Genomic DNA, 22204 nt, shown 5'->3' on the forward strand with positions numbered 1-22204 from the left:
CCGGCCAGAGTCTGCCGTCTGCCCAACGGCGCCTGAACTGTCCGTCTGCCAAGCGCCGCATGAACTGCCCGTCTGTATTGAGCCTTTAAAGCCGCCCGTCTGCCATGAGCCTGCAAAGCCGCCCGTCTGCCATGAGCCTACAGAGCCTTCCGCCAGACAGGAGCCGCTAGAGCCTTCCGCCAGACAGGAGCCGCTAGAGCCTCCCGCCAGACAGGAGCAGCCAAAGCCTTCCGCCAGACAGGATCAGTCTGAGCCATCCGTCTCCGCAGCGCCATCTGAGCCATCCGTCTCCTCAGCGCCATCTGAGCCATCCGTCTCCCCAGCGCCGTCTGAGCCATCCGTCTCCTCAGCGCCATCTGAGCCATCCGTCTCCCCAGCGCCGTCTGAGCCATCCGTCTCCCCAGCGCCGTCTGAGCCATCCGTCTCCCCAGCGCCGTCTGAGCCATCCGTCTGTCCCGAGCCATTAGAGCCGCCCGTCTGTCCCGAGCCGTCAGAGCCGTTAGTCAGTCAGGAGCCGCTAGAGCCATTCGTCAGTCAGGATCTGCCAGAGCCGCCAACCAGACAGGATCTGCCAGAGCCGCCAACCAGACAGGATCTGCCAGAGCCGCAAACCAGACAGGATCTTCCAGAGCCGTCAGCCAGCCATGAGCGTCCAGAGCCGTCAGCCAGCCATGAGCGTCCAGAGCCGTCAGCCAGCCATGAGCGTCCAGAGCCGTCAGCCAGCCATGAGCGTCCAGAGCCGTCAGCCAGCCATGAGCGTCCAGAGCCGTCAGCCAGCCATGAGCGTCCAGAGCCGTCAGCCAGTCATGAGCTGCCCCTCAGCCCAGAGCGGCTATTTATCCAGAACTGCCCCTCAGTCCAGAGCTGTCTCTCTGTCCGGAGCTGTCCTTCAGTCCGGAGTTGCCCCTCTATCCTGAGCTACCTCTCTATCCTGAGCTATCCCTCTGTCCTGAGCTATCCCTCTGTCCTGAGCTACCTCTCTGTCCTGAGCTACCTCGTCCCGGAGCTGTCCTTTATCTTGGTGTTGCCCCTTAACCTAAGTGGGTGTATAATGAGGGTGGTCATTCTAAGGGGGAGACGTAAGCTGGGATTGTCTATGGTGGGATGGGGACCTCGCCCAGAGCCTGAGCCACCACCGTGGTCAGATGCCCACCCAGACCCTCCCCTAAACTTTGTGCTGGTGCGCCCGGAGTTCGCACCTTAAGGGGGGGTTATGTCACGTTCCTGACCTGTTTTCTGTTAGTTTTTGTATGTGTTAGTTGGTCAGGACGTGAGTTTGGGTGGGCAGTCTATGTTTTCTGTTTCTATGTTGGTTAATGGGTACCTGATATGGCTCTCAATTAGAGGCAGGTGTTTTTCATTTCCTCTGATTGAGAGTCATATTAAGGTAGGTGTTTTCACACTGTTTGTTTGTGGGTGGTTGTTTCCTGTGTCAGTGTGTGTTGCACCATACGGGACTGTCTAGGTTTGTTTGTACGTTCGTTCTTTTATGTAGTCAGTTTTCCTGTTCATGCGTTCTTCGTGTTTAATGTAAGTTCGTCGTCCAGGTCTGTCTACTCCGTTTGTTGTTTTGTTAGTTTATAGTGAAGTTCGTGTTTTCGTCTTTTCTTTAAATAAATTATGTCAACTCAAGACGCTGCATTTTGGTTTAATCCCTGCTCCTCCTCTTCGGATGAAGACAAGCCGTGACAATATCAGAGATACTGATTCATCTTATTTTTCTAAGCTTAATTATAAGCAGCTCTTAGTCGACAGTTTGTGCCTTGTTAAACAACAAAAGGCTTAAGATTGTATACCATGATCCTTAGTAGTGAGATTCTATTTCGGCTGAGTGACAGACGTGTCCAAGACAGGGTCTGAAAGGAGAGAGAGAGAGACAGAGAGGGGTTGAGAGAGAGAGAGAAAGGTCTTCAGTGGTGCAGCTACAGCGTGTCCGACATCAGTCACCCTTCAGCCAGTGACATTTAGAAGAGCAGGTGGTTTAACTGCGGGACACGGTTGTGTATCAGTGAGCTGCTCTGACAGAGATCTGGGCTCCCAGGCTGGCGTTTGACAGTTAAAACTCCAGCCATGAAACACACAGAAACAAATCATCATCAGCCATACATGCTGCTCACCCCGATCAAGCATGATGTCAGGTCAAAAGTGGCCCTGGACTTAAGACCCTGGAGTAAAGGAATAAATCATATGTATAGTGCATGTGGATACATCTTTCATCTTCACTCTCATGTTGTACGGTCTGTTTTACAATGTGATGTTTGAATAGGACTTTGTAGAGACACATCGATATGAAACCAAAGAGAGGCAATAACATTAGTTTCTGGGAATACGCACGCACGCACACACACACACACACACACACTTTGAGCTTGTTTAGGTATGTGTTCCCCCACTGCGAACACATCAGCACATTGAACATACCGCGGGTCAACTTAATAATACATACATCCAGTGTGGCTGGGAGAGAGAGAGATTCAGGGAGAACCCCACCACTCTACAGTCACAGCCAGGCAGTCCCCAAAGAGAACAGCCTCCTAGGCACACAGTCAGAACAGACACAATAGATAGCCCCAAGAAGGGTGTTTCTCTGGGATGCACCCCATCCTCTAGCTCAGCCTCCCAGGCAGACCATTTACAGCAGCTGGAGGGGTGCACCACACCTGTGACAGGGTGCACGGTTCTCCAAATGGCTGGTCATTTACTGGAGGGCTAGTTTGTTGATTGATTTAGCCTGTGTAATAATTGAATAGGGCTCAAGCACAGACCCAGGCGCTGTCACAATATAAAGCTCCCCTAGGGTGTATTTTGAGAGGAAAAAGGAGGACGGGAGAGAAAGAAAGTACCCACTGGGCACAGATGTCCATTCAACATCCATTCAACGTCTGTGCCCAATGGAATGACGTGGAAACAACTTTGATTCAACCAGCGTGTGCCCAGCGGTTAGGCTATGAGAGGCAAACACCGAGATTGCGCCATGAAATATGTGAAGCGCAGGCAGGCACTTTGAGCACGAGTAAGAAACCCACGCTCACCTTTTCTCTCTGACTACAAAGGGAAAAAAATGAAAGAATAAACATCATCCCCCTCCTCTCCTGCTCTCTCTTTCTCTCTTTGAGGTACCATCCATACAACCCACACTGTGCTCTGGGCTCTTTCCTATTGTTACTCTGCTGTCAGGCTTCACAGCACAGCCCTGTGCTACTTTCACTTCAAAGACCCTTTAGCCGGCACAAAAATGTACAAATAAGCCTCCTAGTTTTGGGAAAACATATCTAAAAACAAATGACTCAGAAATGAATCACATTAAAACAGTTGTAAAAGTTAACATGAATTATAGTCATGAAAAATGAAACATTTCTTCACAGGAATCATGCTATTTTGTAAGTAAATAAATGTGTATATTTTGTAAGTGCAGTACTAGTAGAGGGATGATGGTGGTGCTGTTGATTGTGCCCCTCTTCCACCTGTTCCCCCACTCACAAATCTGTACATGTCACGATCGTCTTCTTGAGAAAGAGTGGACCAAGGCGCAGCGTGTGCAAAATACAGCTTCTTTTATTTTAGAAGAGAGAAAAAACAAGAAACGAACAACTATACATAAACTAACAAAATGACGACCGTGAAGCTATACAGACAAATAGTGCTGACACAAACACTACACATAGACAATTACCCACAAACACATGATGCCCATGGCTGCCTTAAATATGGCTCCCAATTAGAGACAATAAACCACAGCTGTCTCTAATTGAGAACCAATCTAGGCAGCCATCGACATACAAACACCTAGACAAGACATTGCCCCATTAAACCTACAAACCCCTAGACAAACCAAAACACATACTTCACCATGTCACACCCTGACCTAACTAAAATAATAATGAAAACAAAGATAACTAAGGCCAGGGTGTGACAGTACAGGTTTTTAAATAGTCCTTTCCACCTTCCATTTAGGTATTGACTTGCCATATGTTCATAAATATACACCGTAACATGACCTGGCATATTGCAAAAGGTGCTAGAACCACTTGACAACAATCAGACAAATAGAGCACACATCGGTTGGAGAAAAGCAAAGTCCTGATGAACTCCTGTATTCATTCTTCAGTTAAGTCCCATCATTCATACATACATACATACATACATACATACATACATACATACATACATACATACATACTGTACATACATACATACATACATACATACATACATACATACATACATACATACATACATACATACATACATACATACATTATTACATACATACATACATACATACATACATACATACATACATACATACATACATACATACATACTGTAGGACTGTGCAGAATGTGTGTATAGGTGTGTGTGTGTGGCAGTGACAGCTGCTCATTTAGATGCTCATAAAAGACAGAGGAGAAGATGGGCAGGCAGTTTTGGCAGGACTACTGTTTGGGTTTACAACATGGTGTAGTTAAGGCATCTGGTCCTTGTGCCCACGTCTGTCAGTCACAGTCCACATCTCATTCCAGCCAGGACCGCTCACTTCAATCAAACCCACCAATCGCACAGCCAACCACAGAACCCACATCCAAAAAGCAGCGGGGCCAATTCTGCAGGCAGTAACCGTGAATATAGGCCTATGCAAAGATTTATTTTATAAGACTTTTGCTGGATGATTTGACTGGCTCTGTGAGCTGGCTGAGCCAAGCGACAGTCCAGTCCTTGTCGAATGCCGGCCTGATCGCTGGTAGCTAGGCTACTTGTTTGTTGTTTGGGGGAAAGTGTGTTGACTAGCGTAGTGTAGCCTCGCGTAATGCAGCGCTGCTGAAGTGGTGTGGCTGATTACTAGAGGAGAGCAGAGAGCAGAAGGGCGATGCTCCATCTCACAGGGCACAGAAACAGACCAATCAGAGCTATCCAAACCCAGAGCTGGTGCTGGCAGGGCCAGGCAGACTCTATAAGCCTCCGAGTGCATCCTGCTGGAACGCTCCTCGCTCTCACACCAAAATATGAGAGAGGCACAGCTGAATGGAGAAAGAGAAGAGAAAAGGCTGTAATATAAAATACAGAGAGAGAGGGAGAGAGAGACAGAGAGAGAGAGAGGGAGAGAGAGGGAGAGAGAGAGAGAGAGAGAGAGAGAGACAGAGAGAGAGAGAGAGAGAGAGAGAGAGAGAGAGAGAGAGAGAGAGAGAGAGAGAGGGAGAGAGAGAGAGAGAGAGAGAGAGAGAGAGAGAGAGAGAGAGAGAGAGAGAGAGGGAGAGAGAGAGACAGAGAGAGAGAGAGAGCGAGAGAGAGAGAGAGAGAGAGAGGGAGACAGAGAGACAGAGAGAGAGAGAGAGAGAGAGAGGGAGAGAGACAGAGAGAGAGAGAGGGAGAGAGAGACAGAGAGAGAGCGAGACAGAGAGAGAGAGCGAGAATGGGTGAGAGGTATACAGATGTAGGATCTTAATTTGTAGTGTATTTGAGGTTTAAAAAGGCCTTTGTAATTTCCACTTTGATATTTCAGAATTAATTTTTCCTTACAAAGAAATGATCAACCCCTAGAATGTCCATGCATTATAATCCACATAGTCATCCACCTTCCTTGTTGCTGCAGGATAATGTTGCTGTTGTAACAAACTGTGTCAAGGTGGGAGATGTGGTATAGACTAGACAGGCAGGCAGCTACTAGGGGAGAGGAGGCTTCTCAATCCTGTGTCTAAAGGTAGCTTAGTGATTAAGGGCGTTGGATCAGTAATCAAGAGGTCGCTGGTTTGAAACCCAGAGCAGATTAGATTAAAAAATCTGTTGATGTGCCTTTTAGCAAGGCAGTTAACCCTAATCGCTCCTGTAAATTGCTCTGTTAAGCCTGGTCAAGCCTGGCCTGTGGTCTAGTCCTCTGAGGTGCCAAACAGGGAATGATTCATCAGTAAACATCTTCTGGGATGCCAGGAAATATCACCACTGTCTTACTACACACTGAATCTCAATGAGCGGCATGGTGGGGTTTGTGTTATGATAAACTCATCTCTCTCTGTGTTTAGATTGGATATTGTTCATGTCTACTGTCAGGTGTTTACAGCCCAGTGAATACTGTACATGTGTTGGCCATTGTTCTTGTGTGTGTGGTTTAGCCCAAATTGGTTCTGGGCACTACCACTTTTTACTTGCTGTCTGGTTTGGGTTACGGTTACAATTAGGGTTAGAGGTTAGGTTTAGCATTAGCATTAGGGTTAGGAGTTAGGGTGAGGTTAAGAGTAAGCGTACAGGTTAGGGAAAATAGGATTTTGAATGGGAATCAATTGTTTGGTCCCCAAAAGGATAGTAAAACAAATGTGTGTGTGTGTGTGTGTTGTGTGTGTGTGTGTGTGTGTGTGTGTGTGTGTGTGTGTGTGTGTGTGTGTGTGTGTGTGTGTGTGTGTGTGTGTGTGTGTGTGTGTGTGTGTGTGTTTCCAGTAACTACTCTAAACAACCACCCATTTATACAAATTTCAAAACGCCTTCCAGTCCTTTTTTGTCCAGCCAGTGAATTTTCTTCTTTGGAGCCATATCTTCTGAGTCTTATCTCCGCAGTGAGTGACTCATGGCTGAGTACAGGCGCTAGATGAAATTGATTGGGCCTAAATAGGCCTGGTCATCCGAGTCATCTCCACACTCCATGCCTGGGCCTCTCCAAAGCCCTCATTAATCGGGCAGGCCGAGCGGGAGGCAGGCGACATTGCATGTGTTGATTAGGTACTGGAGTGGTCCCTGGTTCACTAGCTGCTGAGGAAAGGAAAGAGGTTGTTTGGAAACGCTTCACACGAGGAGGAGACGCAGGGAAAACAGAGATTTCTTGGAAATAATATAATCCACTCTGAAATTCAAAAAGGCTGTTCTGTAATGCTAAACTGGAGGCTAGTTAGCTCTCTCTGTCTCTTGTCTTGAACCGTGTTCTAATGTGCAGTGTAATGCTCATAGACTGTGACAGGAACGGTTGAAAAGGACTCCGGTCACAACTGCCATGGCCAAAATAGGGCTTAATGTAACAGTGCTGCCAGAGCCCACCCACTAGTTCACTAAAAACCTGAGAGGGATTCACATTGGAGAACCGGTAACAAGAGCCTAGTCTAATGTGGCTCTGTGAGTACCCTGTACTATAACCTCCAGCTGTTGAGTAACATAATGGTTTACAGTCAAATGCTCTTGCTTTATTTTTGTCTCCAGGGTATCTCCACCGACACACCGTGTCCATCTGCGTTCCGCGTTCCACATTCCACTTCTATATCACTCACGGGTCACATGGTCTCTGGCAGTGATATAAGAAATAAAACACACTCCGCCACACACCTCAGACACACACTTCACACGTGGCTTCCTTTATTGCCTCGGATAACAATGCAGGATGAGAGGCCAGGTGGTAGTGTTAACCCTTCCACTGCCTTGGTTGGGATGATGTAGTGGTGTGTCTGCGTGTGCGTGTGTGTGTGTGTGTGTGTGTGTGTGTGTGTGTGTGTGTGTGTGTGTGTGTGTGTGTGTGTGTGTGTGTGTGTGTGTGTGTGTGTGTGTGTGTGTGTGTGTGTGTGTGTGTGTGTGTGTGTGTGTGTGTGTGTGTGTGTGTACCCACATAAATATATACTCTTCAGAGCATTAACACATCAGACATGTCAGGCTCTGAGGATCAATGTCTGCAAGTCCAACCTTAAGCCCTCTGTAGCTTTCACAGCTTTTCACAGCCAACACTTAGAATTGCATCTCCCCTGATTGGGCCAAAGACTGGAAATCACTGGAACACATTTAACCTTGGGGGCAATGAGTTGTTCCTGGCTGTCAGGTTTTGGCCAAGACTGTTCGGGTTTTGGTCACTAGATGTCCCCATTGCACCTTTTTTGTACCTTTTGTTTTTCTTGCTCTAATTATTGTTTGCACCTGTAGGTCATTCCCTTGTTAGTATTTAAACCCTGTGTGTTCCTCAGTTCCTTGCTCAGTGTTTGTAAGTTAGCACCCAGCCCCAGCCCAAGCCTTGTTTTATATAGATATTTCTCTTGTTGGATTTTCCAGAGGTTCTCTGGTTTAGTTCTTGTGTATTATTTGAGTAGTCTTTTGAGGTTTGTTTTTCCCTGCTGTTTTTTACCACTTTGTGGAGTTTCTTTTGTATTTTGGAGGATTTCCACTTTGTGCCTCTTGGCTTTATTTTTGGACATTGTGGATTTAGTTTCTTTGCCTGAAGATTTTGTTCTTTAATTAAACCACCATCTCTAGTACTGCTGTGTCTGCCTCATCTTCTGGGTTCTGACGATTATTAGTGACTGTTTCTCGCACCGGGTCCTGACACTGGCGTTGTGAACTGACTAGGAAAAACTCAGGGCCCTAGAGATTAGCCCTTTGAGAAGGAGATATGTTTGTGGGAAGGATGTGGATTTGTAGGCTCGACCTTAATTTATGTGTTCTCTGTCACCCGGCACTGCATGGAAAATGGTCCAAAAACAAAAGGACAATGCCCAAGGACTAGTCAGCCCATCCCCCTCCGAGGGGCCAAAATGTATCTCTCTTTTACAATAACCAGAGGACTAACTATTGAATGTGATAGAATAATACTGTCTGGTATCTATCTAAAACTTCTTCACTGAGGATAACTCTGATGCTATCTATATGGATGTATGATCTATGTGGATTCTTGAATCTGTACAGGGTGAACTCTGAATTACTCTTATGCAATTTCTTTGTCTTCTCATGAATTCTGTCTTACTTACATTGGTCTCATCCCCCACACAAGCTCTTAGATGCTGTGACACCTTGTGGAGTTTGGGCCTTGGTGGTCAGATTACATGGTTAACTTGATATCGTTTCATTGGCCAATGGGGGTTGGTTTTGGGTTGAGAAGGTTACATCAGATGTTAAAAACTGAATTAAATGCCTTTGTTCTCTCTCTTATCCTGTATCCCGTCCATGGAGGAAGGATTCTAGGCCTCTGGCCTAATGGACATCTCTTTGTTCATGCTTTGTCTTCTAAGTTAACCTTATGATCTACAGTATCAGTCAAAAGTTTGGACACACCTTCTCATTCAAGGGTTTTTCTTTATTTTTACTATTTTCTTCATTGTAGAATATTAGTGAAGACATCAAAACTATTAAATAACACATATGGCATCATGTAGTAACCAAAAAAGTGTAAAACAAATCAAAATATATTCTTCAAAGTAGCCACCCTTTGCCTTGATGACAGCTTTGCACACTCTTGGCATTCTCTCCAGCTTCACCTGGAATGCTTTTCCAACAGTCTTGAAGGAGTTCCCACATATGCTGAGCACTTGCTGGCTGATTTTCCTTCACTCTGCGGTCCAACTCATCCCAAACCCTCTCAATTGGGTTCAGGTCGGGTGATTGTGGATGCCAGGTCATCTGATGCATCACTCCATCACTCTACTTCTTGTCAAATAGCCCTTACACAGCCTGGAGGTGTGTTGGGTCATTGTCCTGTTGAAAAACAAATGATTGTCCCACTAAGTGCAAACCAGATGGGATGGCATATCGCTGCAGAATGCTGTGGTAGCCATGCTGGTTAAGTGTGGCTTGAATTCTAAATAAATCACAGACAGTGTCACCTGCACAGCACCCCCACACCATCACACCTCCTCCTCCATGGTTCACGATGGGAACCACACATGCGGAGATCATCCGTTTACCTACTCTGCGTCTCACAAAGACATGGCGTTTGGAACCAAAAATCTTATATTTGGACTCATCAGACCAAAGGACAGATTTCCACCAGTCTAATGTCCATTGCTCGTGTTTCTTGGCCCAAGCAAGTCTCTTCTTCTTATTGGTGTCCTTTAGTAGTGGTTTCTTTGCAGCAATTTGACCACGAAGGCCTGATTCAAGCAGTCTCCTCTGAACATTAGATGTTGAGATGTGTCTGTTACTTGAACTCTGTGAAATATTTATTTGTGCTGTTGTTTCTGAGGCTGGTAACTCTTATGAACTTATTCTCTGCAGCAGATGTAACTCCGGGTCTTCCTTTCCTGTGGCGGTCCTCATGAGAGCCAGTTTCATCATAGCGCTTGATGGTTTTTGTAACTGCACTTGGAAAAACTTTCAAAGTTCTTGACATTTTTTGGATTGACTGACCTTCATGTCTTAAAGTAATGATGGACTGTCGTTTCTCTTTGCTTATTTGAGCTGTTCTTGGACTTGGTCTTTTACCAAATAGGGCTATCTTCTGTATACCAACCCTACCTTGTCACAACACAACTGATTCTCTCAAACGCATTAAGAAAATCCACAAATGAACTTTTAACAAGGCACACTTGTTAATTGAAATGCATTCCAGGTGACTACCTCATGAATCTGGTTGAGAGAATGAATGCGTAGAGTGTGCAAAGCTGTTGTCAAGGCAAAGGGTGGCTACCTTGAATAATCTAAAATATATTTGGATTTGTTTAATACTTTTTTGGTTACTACATGATTCCATATGTGTTATTTCATAGTTTCGATATCTTCACAATTAGTAATAGTAAAAAGTAAGAATAACCCTTGAATGAGTAGGTGTGTCCAAGCTTTTGACTGGTACTATAGGTGGTAAAAAATGTATTCTGAAAAGATCTGTTGAGTGTCTTAACCCCTTACCCATTCCCATTTCATTTGAATACAGCAGCACACCCATTCATTGTCTATCTGTCCGTTAGATAACTGGGAATCTATTCCTAAGTGACTAATCACAGTGAAACAGCTGGTTATCTCCTTGTGGGCCTGTTAATGGCAGTAACAGACGATTGTATTACTGCAACAGATAATGTATCTGATCCAACTGCTCTGCTGAACGGACCTATGTCATCAGCCACACTGCTCTCTCTCTCTATAAACACAAGGTAAAGCCAGAATAAGTTGGGCCTATAATTAGTCTAAACCAAACTATGACACTGCCCCGTGTGTGATACAGTATATAATTGTTTGTTTATAACTTTTTTGGTTACTACATGATTCCATATGTGCTACTTCATAATTTTGATGTCTTCACTATTATTATACAATGTACAAAATATACTGTATCACACATGGGGCGGTGTCATTGTTTTGTTTAGGTTAGTCTAGCTGGCTTGGCGGTCTCAAATGGAGGCCGCTATTGAACGTTTCCAGTATTGCAGGAGCTGTGTTTACTTTGCTTTGTTCCCGGGACAATGTGGACGGCGCTGACTTTCAATGTAGCAACTGCTTGCTTGCGGAGGACTACAGGAGTGAAGAAGCTACTCTTAGCAAGCAAGTAGCAAACCTACATAAGCTACTGGGGGAACCCACGCCCACCTACTTTTTATTTTTCTTCTACCCCAGTAGCTGGACGCCGCTCTCGTCTGGTGGAAGTTTCGCTGCCGTGTCAACTCTCCACAGCTGACTGGCCGGTGCTAGGCAAGGTTCCATCCCTGAAGGGGTCTGCCCCTTCCCTGGAGAATGGAGCTGTTCTCGACCCAACCAACCAGCCATGGAGGTACAGAACAGAACGGCGCAAACTGGCTCTAACCATAATAGAAAGAGGAGTGAGAAACAGACACCTCACAAGTCCTTAACTGGCAGCTTCATTAAATAGTACCCGCAAAACACCAGTCTCAACGTCAACAGTGAAGAGGCGACTCCGGGATGCTGGCCTTCAAAATAAAAATCTATTTATATAGCCCTTCTTACATCAGCTGATATATCAAAGTGCTGTACAGAAACCCAGCCTAAAACCCCAAACAGCAAGCAATGCAGGTGTAGAAGCACGGTGGCTAGGAAAAACTCCCTAAAGGCCAAAACCTAGGAAGAAACCTAGAGAGGAACCAGGCTATGAGGGGTGGCCAGTCCTCTTCTGGCTTTGCCGGGTGGAGATTATAACAGAACATGGCCAAGATGTTAAAATGTTTATAAATGACCAGCATGGTCAAATAATAATAATCACAGTAGTTGTCGAGGGTGCAACAAGTCAGCACCTCAGGAGTAAATGTCAGTTGGCTTTTCATAGCCAATCATTGAGAGTATCTCTACCGCTCCAGCTGTCTCTAGAGAGTTGAAAACAGCAGGTCTGGGACAGGTAGCACGTCCGGTGAACATGTCAGGGTTCCATAGCCGCAGGCAGAACAGTTGAAACTGGAGCAGCAGCACGGCCAGGTGGACTGGGGACAGCAAGGAGTCATCATGCCAGGTAGTCCTGAGGCATGGTCCTAGGGCTCAGGTCCTCAGAGAGAGAGAAAGAAAGAAAGAAAGAAAGAGAGAAAGAGAGAATTAGAGAGAGCATACTTAAATTCACACTGGATAAGACAGGAGAAATACTCCAGATATAACAGACTGACCCTAGCTCCCCGACACATAAACTACTGCAGCATAAATACTGGAGGCTGAGACAGGAGGGGTCAGGAGACACTGTGGCCCCATCCGATGATACCCCCGGACAGGGCCAAACAGGCAGGATATAACCCCACCCACTTTGCCAAAGCACAGCCCCCACACCACTAGAGGGATATCTTCAACCACCAACTTACCATCCTGAGACAAGGCCGAGTATAGCCCACAAAGATGGGGGGGGGGGGGCGCCAACCCAGACAGGAAGACCACATCAGCGACTCAACCCACTCAAGTGCCGCACCCCTCCTAGGGACGGCATGGAAGAGCACCAGTAAGCCAGTGACTCAGCCCCTGTAATAGGGTTAGAGGCAGAGAATCCCAGTGGAGAGAGGGGAACCGGCCAGGCAGAGACAGCAAGGGCGGTTCGTTGCTCCAGAGCCTTTCCGTTCACCTTCACACTCCTTGGCCAGACTACACTCAATCATATGACCTACTGAAGAGATGAGTCTTCAGTAAAGACTTAAAGGTTGAGACCCAGTATGCGTCTCTCACATGGGTAGGCAGACCATTCCATAAAAATTGAGCTCTATAGGAGAAATCCCTGCCTCCAGCTGTTTGCTTAGAAATTCTAGGGACAATTAGGAGGCTTGCGTCTTGTGACCGTAGCGTAGGTGTAGGTATGTACGGCAGGACCAAATCGGAAAGATAGGTAGGAGCAAGCCCATGTAATGCTTTGTAGGTTAGCAGTAAAACCTTGAAATCAGACCTTGCCTTAACAGGAAGCCAGTGTAGGGAGGCTAGCACTGGAGTAATATGATAAAATGTTTTGGTTCTAGTCAGGATTCTAGCAGCCGTATTTAGCACTAACTGAAGTTTATTTAGTGCTTTAGCCGAGTAGCCGGAAAGTAGAGCATTGCAGTAGTCTAACCTAGAAGTAACAAAAGCATGGATTAATATTTCTGCATCATTTTTGGACAGAAAGTTTCTGATTTTTGCAATGTTACGTAGATGGAAAAAAGCTGTCCTTGAAACAGTCTTGATATGTTCGTCAAAAGAGAGATCAGGGTCCAGAGTAATCTCCGAGGTCCTTCACAGTTTTATTTGAGACGACTTTACAACCATCAAGATTAATTGTCAGATTCAACAGAAGATCTCTTTGTTTCTTGAGACCTAGAACAAGCATCTCTGTTTTGTCCGAGTTTAAAAGTAGAAAGTTTGCAGCCATCCACTTCCTTATGTCTGAAACACAGGCTTCTACAGAGGGCAATTTTCAAATGAAATGTAATGTACAGCTGTGTGTCATCCGCATAGCAGTGAAAGTTAACATTATGTTTTCGAATTACATCCCCAAGAGGTAAAATATATAGTGAAAACAATAGTGGTCCTAAAACGGAATCGTGAGGAACACCGAAATTTACAGTTGATTTGTCAGAGGACAAACCATTCACAGAGACAAATTGATATCTTTCCGACAGATAAGATCTAAACCAGGCCATAACTTGTCCGTGTAGACCAATTTGGGTTTCCAATCTCTCCAAAAGAATGTGGTGATCGATGGTATCAAAAGCAGCACTAAGGTCTGATGCCATTAAAAGGTCATTTACCACCTTCACAAGTGCAGTCTCAGTGCTATGATGGGGTCTAAAACCAACTGAAGCATTTCGTATACATTGTTTGTCTTCAGGAAGGCAGTGAGTTGCTGCGCAACAGCTTTTTCTAAAATTCTAGAGAGGAATGGAAGATTCGATATAGGCCGATAGTTTTTTTATATTTTCTGGGTCAAGGTTTGGCTTTTTCAAGAGAGGCTTTATTACTGCCACTTTTAGTGAGTTTGGTACACATCCGGTGGATAGAGAGACATTTATTATGTTCAACATAGGAGGGCCAAGCACAGGAAGCAGCTCTTTCAGTAGTTTAGTTGGAATAGGGTCCAGTATGCAGCTTGAAGGTTTAGAGGCCATGATTATTTTCATCATTGTGTCAAGAGATATAGTACTAAAACACTTGAGTGTCTCCCTTGATCCTAGGTCCTGGCAGAGTTGTGCAGACTCAGGACAACTGAGCTTTGGAGGAATACGCAGATTTAAAGTAGAGTACGTAATTTGCTATCTAAGGATCATGATCTTGAATTTCATGAATTTATTACTGCTGAAGTGAAAGCCATCCTCTCTTGGGGAATGCTGCTTTTTAGTTAGCTTTGCGACAGTATCAAAAATAAATTTCGGATTGTTCTTATTTTCCTCAATTAAGTTGGAAAAATAGGATGATCGAGCAGCAGTGAGGGCTCTTCGATACTGCACAGTACTGTCTTTCCAAGCTAGTCGGAAGAGTCAGGCAGAGTTCCTCTGTCCAGTGTCTGTGTTCGTTTGCCCATCTTAATCTTTTCTTTTTATTGGCCAGTCTAAGATATGGCTTTTTCTTTGCAACTCTGCCAAGAAGGCCAATTTGTTCTTAGGGACATTGGCACGTCAAAAGCACAATGCCAATGCTCCCATGTAAGATGCTCTTGATGTCATGGGCCCAAGGACTAGAAGTGAGGTATATATAATATACTGTACATACACATGTCAAATATTACTGCCTACTACAGGTTCTATGGTTTGGTCTGGAAGTACTGGAAATGCTCTTGAGTTTTATATAGCAGGTAGGAGGCAGGATAAGAGGATCCTAAAACAGCAACAGCAGTGTGTTGAGTGGAGGAGTGGGACTGTGTGGGGGTGCAGTGTGCAGGGTGTGTGTGTGTGTGTGTGTGTGTGTGTGTGTGTGTGTGTGTGTGTGTGTGTGTGTGTGTGTGTGTGTGTGTGTGTGTGTGTGTGTGTGTGTGTGTGTGTGTGTGTGTGTGTGTGTGTGTGTGTGTGGTAGAGAAGAGTTAGAGGTGAGGTGTGTGTAGGTGGTGAGGCTGACACATCATCCCAATTATCAGGAAGGTTGAGATAAGAAACAGAGATGAGAAAACTGCAGTAACAATCTTTCCCTCAGTTTTGGAGACTTACTGTACAGAGAGAGAAAGAATGTAAAATAAAACCTGAAAAACATAAAAGAAAATTAAGATTGTGACCTTCAATGTGAATAATAACACTCCGAAACAGTGGGAATAGAAACAATTCTGCGACTCTCCACGCTCATTTGTCCTTCGATTTGAAACACAAAACCTACATTTCTGACAAACAGCATGTCTTAAATGGGCAATCAGCAGTTGCTACATCCATTTTTGGACATAAATTCATTATTTATTCCCCTTGAGTCTTGAAGAATATAACTGATTAGCTTAGTTTAACTGCCGTACCCCATCAGAACTTAAAATATAAGCTTGTTTTACTCCAATGTTTGTAAACCAAATAAATGTAAACAGACACTGTATAGCCCCCTTGGTTAAAACTATAATTTTTATATCATGGATGGTCAGTCCCTGCATCAATAGCTCTGTCTATGAATTTGAGAGTGAATCCAGCCCAATCCCTCAGCTTTTTACAGAAACAGTGGTGGGGAGCTGGCTTTGTTATGGTTTTTGCTGATTGGCCCATTCATGTTCATTAACTCTCTTATTTTCCTCATGGAAAATCCCAGCAGCTGCATTGTGCACAGACTTACAGATAGAGAGAGATACAGAGGGGTATAAGGAAAAAAGAGAGGGGAGGCAGAGGGAGACACAGAGAGAGAGAACTATTAGAGAAGGCTTCAGAAAGAGTGAAAGAGAATGAAAGAGACAGAGGGAGTTAAAGAGAGGAGCCCAGCTCAGCTTAGCTCAGACAGCTGAGAGCCCAGCGCTGGGCCCTGTCTTCATCTGGGCAATGAAATGCTTCTGCACCAGTTAGCACGCCGCAGGCTGGGTCTGTCTAAACAGGGTTTTCTCACCACCTCCTCATCTAACCCTCGCCAGGCCCACTGCAAATTAATGTGAAGGGCCAGGCTTGCTACTGACCTGGGTTCTATCCCACAACCGGCCGTGAATGGGAGTTCCATAGGGCGGTGCACAATTGGCCCAGCGTCGTCTGTGTTAGGGGAGGGTTTGGCCGGGGGGGGCTTGACTTGGCTCATCGCGCTCTAGCGACTTCTTGTGACGGGCCTGGCGCCTGCAGGCTGACTTCAGTTGTCAGTTGAATGGTGTTTCCTCCCACACATTGGTGCAGTTGGCTTGCGGGTTAAGTGGGTAGGTGTTAAGAAGCGGAGTTTGGTGGGTCATGTTTCGGAGGACGCATGACTCGACCTTTGCCTCTCTCAACTTTCATCCTTGAATATTTAGAGGAAGGAATGCCCTCTGGTGCTCCCACGTGGTACGGGGCAAGAGAGAGAGACAGAGTGTGTGTATGTGTGTGTGTCTCACCTTGGAGAGCGGGGAAACTAGCAGAGTTTAGTGGCTATTTCCTTGCACAGATGTGTGGTGCTTCCCTGGGTTGGAGATAAGGGGAGGGGGATGGGATGGTGTGCTGGGTGATAAGAGAAAAGAGGTATGTTGTGCTGGAGGCCATGGCACCTAAAACATAAATGTTCTATCATATATCAATGTATGCACCCCCATTTCCTGAAATGTTCCTATATTACTTTTGGCTGCCTACTTTGTTTTGGTTTATGTGCTGTCCACTCACCCACCTCCTGAAGGGAAGAAAATAGGAAATGAACAACAAGACAAACAGCATGTGGTGGTGTAGAGAAGATTGATAGGCTCCAGGCTACTCTGCTCCAGTCACACTGTTATCTACAATCATCTTAATAGCCATGGTAGAGTGGAAAAATGCAAGTCTACAGTTTAAAGTCTAACAAAACCTCTCTCTCTCTCTCTTTCGCTCTCTCTCTCCCTCCTATTTCTCCTTTCTCTCCTCCCCCTTCCTCTCTCTCCCACCCTCTCTCCCAGTCTCGTCAGACCCCGGAGGGAGAGTTCCTACCCCTGGACCAGTGTGAGCTGGATGTGGGTTTTGGGACGGGTGCGGACCAGCTCTTCCTAGTATCACCTCTCACCATCTGCCATGAGATCAATCCTAAGAGCCCTTTCTTTGACCTGTCCCAGCGATCCCTCATGAACGAGCAGTTTGAGATTGTTGTCATCCTGGAGGGCATTGTGGAGACCACAGGTGAAGGACCACTACCCTCTCTCCTCCTGTTAACCCCTTACTCTCTTCTTCCTAAAGAGGCTCCTCCTTTTCAAAGGCCCAATGTAGCCATTTTTATGTCAATATCAAATCATTTCTGGGTAACAATTAAGTATCTTACTGTAATAGATTTACATTCAAATTGGCAAAAAAAAAAAATGGGCCAAAAACCTATTTCTCAAGCAAGTTTCACGATGGAAAGCCAAAACTCCCGCCCATTCAAACCTGCTGATTAAAAGGTCATAACATTGGTAAAAAATGTCACGTATTTACAGTGGTAGTTTCATCAGCTGTTGTACAATATTATATAAAACACAGGAAAAAATTAATTTTGACTGCACTGGGCCTTTATTTGATTATCCTTCCACTCTGAGTCCTTTCCTGATCCTTTTCTTCTCCACCCCAACTGTTATCTCTTTCCATTCAGTGGGTTGCTCGTTCTCTATTTCCACCCTTTAGCTTGCAATTATGTTATTCCTCTCTCCTCTATTATCTGAACTCAAATTCAACTGTATTCTTATATGCTTATCAGTCTTACTTCTTCATGTCAACCTGCCACATATCCCCATGTAATATTTCCATCCAGATTCTGGAGAGAGAGTCAGACTAACACATCTCTCTTAATCTCCAAAACCCTGTAAGAATGTAGCAGATATTAGGAAGCGTTCAGTGGTAAACAGAGTGAGCAGTGGAGAGGTGGACTTTGGGTATTGAGCACAGCACCAGGCTCTCTCTCACAGCTGTACGCTTCCTGATTGAATTATGAAGGACATTTTATTACTACGGGATGGTTTTTATCCCTACCCCATGTATAATAGATAGGGTCATAGATGCGAATGTCACTTAGATAAATAAGCTGGGGGTTCAGCTGAAGTTTTACTATATTTCTCACTGGGCAGAATGCAGGGTTAATTCTGGGATAATTCTGAAACAGTAAGAGACGTTGAACACAACAGCTGTACTGATCTACAGGCAGGCTGCAGGTGTGCTGGGTCACCTACGGCAACAAAAGTGTTTTTCTGTCTTCGACATCGAACAATACGATTCCTCATCCTAATTGTCATACCTAAATAACAAAGTCTTTGTCTTCTCTGGCATCACTTATTTATTTCTCTGCTGCCTTCTCTTTTTCCTTTCATCTCTCCTCTGTTCTTCTCCCCTCCTCTCTTCGCATTGTCCTGGGCAGAAGAATGAATAGGCTTAGAGGAGGAGGGAGGGATGAGCAGGCAGCATGGTCTGTGCTCTGTTGATAATGTCATTAAGGCAGGCTGCAGCCAAACATTTAGCCCCTTTTAGTCCTCTCTCTCTCTCTCTCTCTCTCTCTCTCTCTCTCTCTCTCTCTCTCTCTCTCTCTCTCTCTCTCTCTCTCTCTCTCTCTCTCTCTCTCTCTCTCAGCAGGACTGTGTTTCTCTGAGCTGAGGAGCAGAGCAGGTGGTAGATGAGGGGGTCTGCTCTGTATGAATGAGGTGGCCTTGGAGTCACCTGTGTGGTCCCGTGCACAATGTGACATCCCTTACTCCCCAGAGAAAGACATCCGTATCATCCACTGAGAGACAGACAGAGCATTGTCCTGCCATTTGAGAAACCTTCTGTCACCAACTGATAGCGTTTGCAACTTTCTGGTGTCTGATTGGATGGTTATGGGGTCTCTCCACTACCACACTATGATTGTGCATCAGCTCCTGTTCTCCTAGAGATGTGTGTTGTGTAGGCCTAATTGTCACAGCTTTCTGACAGGTGTGTGTGTGTGTGTTAGATGAAGAGAGCCAGTGGTAGGATTGAAAAGTCGCTCGGAGAAGAAGAGGCATTCTATTATGGAAATGGTCCATTTGATTAGTGCCAGTGGAGGCTTTACATAAAGCTCTCTCCAGGGACACGTCGCTCTCTGTCCACCAGCTGGTTGCTCACTTGCTCAGCTGCTTTGATTTTCATTCAAGACCCACAAAACATAACAGACTGTCAGTGTAACTCAGGACACCTGGATGATGGGGCGAACTGGCAGGAACGCCGGGCCCTGAAGCCACATCACTTCCTGCTGCACCTGTATACCTTCCCAGTCATGTATCCACCATCAATAGGCAAATTATAGCAAATGATTCTATATGCAGAAATATAAAATAACTTTAATTCATTTCAGCTTTGGTTTGAGGATAGTCAAGGGTTTGGGTATAAGCTTAGGCTTAGGTTGTGATAACCCCTTGGTAGTGATATTACTGTGTCAGTCAAATGTCAGAGAAAGGATCAGTTTCTCTTTCTGCAGTCAGCCAGTTCTGTTTGGGGCGACAGGTAGCCTAGTGGTTAGAGCGTTGGGCCAGTAACCGAAAGGTTGCTGGATTGAATCACTGAGCTGACCTGGTAAAAATATGTCGTTCTTCCCCTGAACAAGGCAGTTAACCCACTGTTCCCTGGTAGGCCTTCATTATAAATAAGAATTTGTTCTTAACTGACTTGCCTAGTTAAATAAAGGTTAATTTTAAAAATGAACAGAGGAATACAGGTCTCATAAGTGGCTATTTTACAAGAGATGAGGTCAAATAAAAACCTGGCTTGTCAAATCAAATCCAAAAATCGAATACAATTGTATTTGTCACATGCTTCGTAGATAACAGGTGTAGACTTACAGTGAAATGCTTACTTATGGGTCCTTTTCCAACAATGCAGAGTTAAAGATCAAAATAATACACAGTGGATAACGAATAAAAAAAACGAGTAGAAATAACATGGCTATTTATAGGGAGTGGAAAATAATATGGCTAAATACAGGGAGTACCAGTACCGAGTCGATATGCATGGGTACGAGGTAATTGCGGTAGCTATGTACTGTACACATACCGTGCCTTGGGAAAGTATTCGGACCCCTAGACTTTTTTCACATTTTGTTAGGTTACAGCCTTATTCTAAAATGTATAAAATCATTTTCCCCCCTCATCAATCTACACACAATACTCCATAATGCCAAAACAAAAAACACACTTCTATAAATGTATTAATATCCCATTTACATAAGTATTCAGACCCTTTACTCAGTACTTTGTTGAAGCACATTTGGCAGCGATTACAGCCTCGAGTCTTCTTGGGTATGACGCTACGAGCTTGGCACACTTGCATTTCGGGAGTTTCTCCCATTCCTCTCTGCAGATATTCTCAAGCTCTGTCAGGGTGGATGGGGAGCGTCACTGCACAGCTATTTTTAGGTCTCTCCAGAGATGTTCGATCGGGTTCAAGTCCAGGTTCTGGCTGGGACACTCAAGGACATTCAGAGACATTCAGTCCCGAAGCCACTCCTGCGTTGCTCTGGCTGTGTGTTGTTGTCCTGTTGGAAGGTGAACCTTCGCCCCCAGTCTGAGGTCCTGAGCGCTCTGGAGCAGGTTTTCATCCCGGATCTCTCTGTACTTTGCTCCGTTCATCTTTGCCTCGATCCTGACTAGTCTCCCAGTCCCTGCCGCTGAAAAACATCTCCACAGCATGATGCTGCCACCACCATGCTTCACCGTAGGGATGGTGCCAGGTTTCTTCCAGACGTGAAGCTTGGAATTCAGGCAAAGAGTTGAATCTTGGTTTCATCAGTCCAGAGAATCTTGTTTCTCATTGTCTGAGAGTCTTTAGGTGCCTTTTGGCAAACTCCAAGCGGGCTGTCATGTGCCTTTTACTGAAGAGTGGCTTCCGTCTGGTCACTCTACCATACAGGCCTGATTGGTGGAGGGCTGCAGAGATGGTTGTCCTTCTGGAAGGTTCCCCCATCTACACAGATGAACTATAGAGCTCTGTCAGAGTGACCATCGGGTTCTTGGTCACCTCCCTGACCAAAACCCTTCTCCCCTGATTGCTCAGTTTGGTTGGGAGGATAGCTCTAGGAAGAGTCTTGGTGGTTCCAAACTTCTTCCATTTAAGAATGATGGTGGCCACTGTGTTCTGGGGGACCTTCAATGCTGCAGACATTTTTTGGTAACCTTCCCCAGATCTGTGCCTCGACACAATCCTCTCTCAGAGCTCTACGAACAATTCCTTCAACCTCATGGCTTGGTTTTTGCTCTGACATGCACTGTCAACTGTGGGACCTTATAGAGACAGGTGTGTGCCTTTCCAAATCATGTCCAATCAATTGAATTTGCCACAGGTGGACTCCAATCAAGTTGTAGAAACAACTCACGGGCGATTTTGAGTCTCATAGCAAAGGGTCTGAATACTAATGTAAATAATTATTTTTAATACATTTGCAAAAATGTCTAAAAACCTATTTTTGCTTTGTCATTATGAGGTATTGCTAACAATATTTTTTTTATTTAATCCATGTTAGTATAAGGCTGTAATGTAACAAAATGTGGAAAAAGTCAAGGGGTCTGAATACTTTCCGAAGGCATTGTAATAGGCAGTAACAGCAGTGTGTGTGTGTGTGTGTGTGTGTGTGTGTGTGTGTGTGTGTGTGTGTGTGTGTGTGTGTGTGTGTGTGTGTGTGTGTGTGTGTGTGTGTGTGTGTGTGTGTGTGTGTGTGTGTGTGTGTGGGTAGAGTCCAGTGTATGTGCATAGATTCAGTGCAAGAGAGTTAGTGCAAAAAAGGGACATTGTAGGTAGCCATTTTATTAGTTATTTATCAGTCTTGTTTAGAAGTCTTATGACTTGGGGTTAAATTCTGTTCAGGGTCCTGTTGGTTTCAGACTTGGTGCACTGGTACCGCTTGCCGTGCGTTAGCAGAGAGAACAGTCTATGACTTGGGTGGCTGGAGTCTTTGACAATTCTTTGGGCCTTCCTCTGACACCACCTGGTATAGAGGTTGTGGATGGCAGGGAGCTTGGCCCCAGTGATATACTGGGCCGTATGCACTACCCTCTGTAATGCCTTGCGGTCGGATGCCA

The 22204-nt window shown here is 45.2% G+C and overlaps 1 protein-coding gene across 1 annotated transcript in view; it reads left to right on the forward strand.

Annotated features, from left to right (window-relative positions):
- LOC120035208 (G protein-activated inward rectifier potassium channel 1-like) overlaps nt 1-22204 on the forward strand; it is a 32840-nt gene that overhangs the window by 2627 nt on the left and 8009 nt on the right. Inside the window, exon 2 of the mRNA XM_038982022.1 lies at nt 17117-17333. Within this exon, the coding sequence (XP_038837950.1) occupies nt 17117-17333 (217 nt within the window). The remainder of the gene's footprint in view (nt 1-17116; nt 17334-22204) is intronic.

Source organism: Salvelinus namaycush, chromosome 3 (assembly GCF_016432855.1).
Source record: "Salvelinus namaycush isolate Seneca chromosome 3, SaNama_1.0, whole genome shotgun sequence".
NCBI lineage: Eukaryota > Metazoa > Chordata > Actinopteri > Salmoniformes > Salmonidae > Salvelinus > Salvelinus namaycush.